The sequence below is a fragment of the Frankliniella occidentalis genome, unplaced genomic scaffold (assembly GCF_000697945.3).
Source record: "Frankliniella occidentalis isolate FOCC.00 unplaced genomic scaffold, Focc_3.1 Scaffold1, whole genome shotgun sequence".
In the NCBI taxonomy this organism is placed as follows: Eukaryota; Metazoa; Arthropoda; class Insecta; order Thysanoptera; family Thripidae; genus Frankliniella; species Frankliniella occidentalis.
In genome coordinates, this window is record NW_026267131.1 from 11,333 (window position 1) to 15,302 (window position 3,970).

The 3,970-nt window shown below is 52.9% G+C and overlaps 2 protein-coding genes across 2 annotated transcripts in view; one reads left to right on the plus strand and one right to left on the minus strand.

The window, feature by feature from the left end:
• Nucleotides 1-6: 6 nt before the first annotated feature.
• LOC127752330 (uncharacterized) lies at nt 7-1,141 on the plus strand. The gene is made up of 2 exons (XM_052277342.1): nt 7-380; nt 700-1,141. The coding sequence occupies exons 1-2, from the start codon at nt 142-144 to the stop codon at nt 1,139-1,141; spliced, it is 681 nt and encodes a 226-aa protein (XP_052133302.1). The 5' UTR covers nt 7-141.
• LOC113216971 (uncharacterized) overlaps nt 1,128-3,970 on the minus strand; it is an 8,282-nt gene continuing 5,439 nt past the window's right edge. Inside the window, exons 10-14 of the mRNA XM_052277335.1 lie at nt 2,281-2,447; nt 1,720-1,958; nt 1,552-1,638; nt 1,409-1,470; nt 1,128-1,206 (exon numbers count right to left, since the gene is read on the minus strand). Of these exons, the coding sequence (XP_052133295.1) occupies nt 1,154-1,206; nt 1,409-1,470; nt 1,552-1,638; nt 1,720-1,958; nt 2,281-2,447 (608 nt within the window). The 3' untranslated portion in view covers nt 1,128-1,153. The remainder of the gene's footprint in view (nt 1,207-1,408; nt 1,471-1,551; nt 1,639-1,719; nt 1,959-2,280; nt 2,448-3,970) is intronic.

Here is a 3,970-nt window from a genome sequence, read left to right on the forward strand (position 1 = left end):
CGGGGCGGCCAGCGCGCCTGCACGCCTGTGCGTAGGCCATCCCGCCGGGGCGGCCAGCGCGGCTGCACGCCCGTGTTTGGTGGTAATAAGAGTGCACTCCTGTCTTAGGTCGCCAGTGGGCTGCCGCTCGCCGCCACCAAGATGACCATCACGCGGCTTTACGGCGGGGAGGCCGACCCCGGGGCCAGCGTGCGCGCCGTGCTGCGCGAGGGCAGGGCGTGCGCCGACCCGCCGGCCTGCGTGGCGCTCATGCGGCGCCGCTACCGCAACAGGCACGCCATCGCCATCAGCGACAACTACGTCCGCTTCGCCGGGGCGAGCGTCGACCTCATCCCCACGGACGAGACCGTCATCGCGTACTACAACATGATGCTCTTCAGGTGAGCGTTTTTACCGAGCGCCTCACCGGGAATAAATTATTGGCTGTAAAACTAAACCAACAGCTATAGAAACGTAATAACTATTTCTTTAGCTAATTTTGATGTGCAGCTAAATTTGTAGATACGCATAAATTTTTGGCTCACTGGCGAAATATTTAGCTCATTAGCGAAATTTTCAGCTACACCGCACACAGCTAAATGTTCAACTATAGATAGCAAATGTTTTTGGTGACATAGCTAAATAAGTAGTCATCCAGTATTTAGCTATTGGTTTAGATATATAACTAATCCTCTTTTCCGTGCGGTTCTCACCCCGCAGGCGCGGCCACCCGCTGCTCGAGATCGTCAACCAGCACGTGCTGTTGGCCATGCAGTCCGGCCTGATCCTGCACTGGGAGCGAGCCGTCCGCCTGCTGAAGCACGTCGAGGACGAGGACGCCGCCGACGGAGATGAGGACAACCACGACCTCGGCCTCGACAGCATCGGCTTCGTGTTCGGCGCGCTCCTCGTCGGCTGTGCCTCGGCCGCCCTCTGCTTCGCCCTCGAGTGCGTCGTCGGCAGGGGTCGGGGGGCGAGGGATGGACGACTCGGGCGAGTCGGGCGGGACTCGATCAGGCCCAGGCCGCGCGCCGGCTGGGTAGGCGACCCAACGGCCACCGCGGTCTGGCAGCGGCCGGCCTACGCCACAGGCGCCCGCCGCTCACTGCGGACCTACGTGAGGCCGGCCAATCAACAGATAAGGCCCATTCGACTTTTATAAAAAAGAAATAATTTAATTGGCAGGTACAAGTGTGAGATCAGGTGTCTTGAGGTCATCTTCATTGTCTGAAAAATAACATGAAAAGCACTACTTAAATTAAGGACCGGTTTTAGAGGCACAGAATACAGGGAGTCCCATAGGCCATGTAGTTCGTAGGTGATACTGCACCACATGCAGGCGAATTTGCCTATAGTCGTGGCGTACCAAAACAAAGTACGGGGACTATGCGCCACCCTGTATGGTTTAATCAGCAAAAATGATACTTACATTTTGCTATGTGGCGTCTTAAACGGGCGAAAAGTGTCGTCCAATTGTCGCTTTCGACCACTCTGTAAAAAGTAAGTATTATGTATAGTTCATGTGACTCTGTTACAAACGACCTTAATCGAGCATTTGCCCTAGAAACTTACCCGGGAATGCCTCTTACTAAATCTTCGGCTAAATCATCGTTGCAAGTTCTTGTCAAGGAGAGTGGAATGTCCACATTTTGTTGTATTCTGGAACAAATCGGTGTAATTCAGAATTGGTAGGAGATAGAGGTAAATTGAATGTAATAAATTTTGTTTCAAAAAACTTACATCAATGTGAAAATTTGCTTTCCTCTCATTTGGCCAGGGTTTGTCCTCATTAGCTCGAACACTGTGGCATGGAACTGTTCGTATGCGTTTTCCAACTGAATATTGTCCCGAGCGTTCCTGCATATTTCCCGAGACCTGCGCGTTGTGACGACGAGCCAGTGGTTGTTGTCGCGAAGCACATTTTCGGCAGCGCGATGAACGTTATCCAATAGGGAAGAATCTGCGTACGGGTCTGTAACCTGTGCCAACAAGCAACGAGGAAATATCAGCAAAGACCCAAGTAACAGAGATTCGTCTGAAACACGTCAAGTTAAAGTATACTGACGTCAGGACCATTTCCTCACGTTGACGTGTTTAAAATAGCGATATTTGACGTAATTTTGACGTCAAAGTGACGTAATATTGACACTTTTAGGTCATAAGTAACATAAACGTGACTGTTGAGAGTCTGTTACTTGGGGATGGCGTTCTCTAAGCCGTTCACACAACCAAGCGAGGGAAGTCGGGTTTGCCTCGTGTGGGGATTTGTTGAGTAACGAGCGTCCAATCTTTAATACCCACCTCTAGCCCGGAATCATGCATGATTTCGATCAAGATCCCGACGACGCGCTGCAAGTGGACGTTGTTCTCCCAGCAGTACAGCAGCACGACGGGCCTCAGAAGCTCCTGCAGCTCTGGGTGGTCTGGTGAGGCGAGGGAGTCGCTTCTAGTAGGTGTCGAACTCTTTCCTGCAATCGGTGAGCGCGTCACACTACAGAATGATGCGGCAATAGTGTCGATATGATCGCTCGCAGATGAAGCAAAATTTGCCCTCAGTGGGTGGTCTGTGGTATTTTAAAATATTTTGGCATTCTCAGTGGGTTCAGGACTGTAACTCAGTTATGCGTTACCACTGCAGGGATCTTCCCCCGGCAAGAGTCAATAGGGTAATTCATCTGACGCAAACCGGGTCCAAAGAAGAACAACATTTCTTCCTGGACCCTTTCCTTGATTGGCTGGCGTCGACGAAGTTCTTGAACTGGCCGTAAGGGCGGCCGAACCCGAGTGTCGGGTCCGAGAACTTCGTCCGCGTCGGCCAATAAGCTATTTCAGAGAACTGGGAAAGAAGAACAGCACGGATAACAAAGCGGCCCGCGATTCGTCGCCCGGTCTCCCCCTCTACCTGAGCGACGACGAATCGCGGTCCCCCTTGTTATTCGTGCTGTTCTTCTTTCCCAGTTCTCTGAAATAGCTTATCAGCACCAAGGGGGAAACAGTTCAGGAGGAAGCATTAGAACTACTGGTCTTCTTTAGATCCGGTTTTATTGGTGGAATATCCTATTCCCCCTGCAGAGCAGCCGACGCACGCCAGTGCGACCGGGCAACGCCGAGCGCGCCACGAGCGCACTCCCGTTCCCAGCCGGGCCGCGCGGCTCCGCTGCAGCTTCAGTTCCGATCCCGCAGCCGCACCGCCGCACCTGCCGGGCCCCGGATCCAGGGTTACTTACCCCTGTCCGTGTGACTGTAGCCGTGTCTGTTGATGAACCCAGAGTGCCTGTACTTCCCGTGTGCTGTTTTGTGCCCTGCCCGTGTGCGATCCCAGCAGTGACGACTAGAATGAGACGAAGCATCACACAAATCGGTGAGATTGTTTTTGTTTTTATCGCTTGTGACAGGAATTTTTTATTTACACATCGCCGCACAGTCCACTAACAGAGCCGCGTGGTGCTCTGGTCTAGGCCAGAACACCAACAAGCCAGACCGTCTGGCTTGTATTATTCTACGTCGTAATGTGTTTTGCCTCGTCGTCGGTGACGTTGGTGTTCTTGCACAACGCCCTGAGTACATGCCGTGCTACATTGGCCGCGTGCGTACTTTAGCCAACTTTACAAAAGACCTAGTTTTTACCAACGGACGGCACGCGATTTTGCAAGTTGGTTGTTGTACTAGGTTCAGGAGGGAGACATGCATACGGCCACCGAAAATTCGCCCCGCCGGCTCCGCCCGAAACAGACAACTATGTATGAAGTCTGGACGTAGATGGACAAGTGTCTCTGTAGTTCTGAAACTCCTATCTACGCCGCGCTGCCATATCCGCGTTCGTTTTTAGCTGCTTTTTATACACCATGCCATGTGTTTTACCAACGGGGTCGGCGTGTGTCGCTGACGCCCACTCCACAGGGGCGTATCAAGGGGGCGGAGGAGGGGGCGTGTAACGAAAGTTGCCAACATACACAGGGACCGCGGAAGTGGGGGGCAAGGGGGGCCAAAT

Excerpts from the sequence above, each read along its gene's own strand:
- LOC127752330 (XM_052277342.1), top strand. The coding sequence starts at position 142 with ATGACCATCACGCGGCTTTACGGCGGGGAGGCCGACCCCGGGGCCAGC. Across the intron at positions 381-699 it reads TACAACATGATGCTCTTCAG|GCGCGGCCACCCGCTGCTCG; the intron begins GTGAGCGTTTTT and ends CTCACCCCGCAG.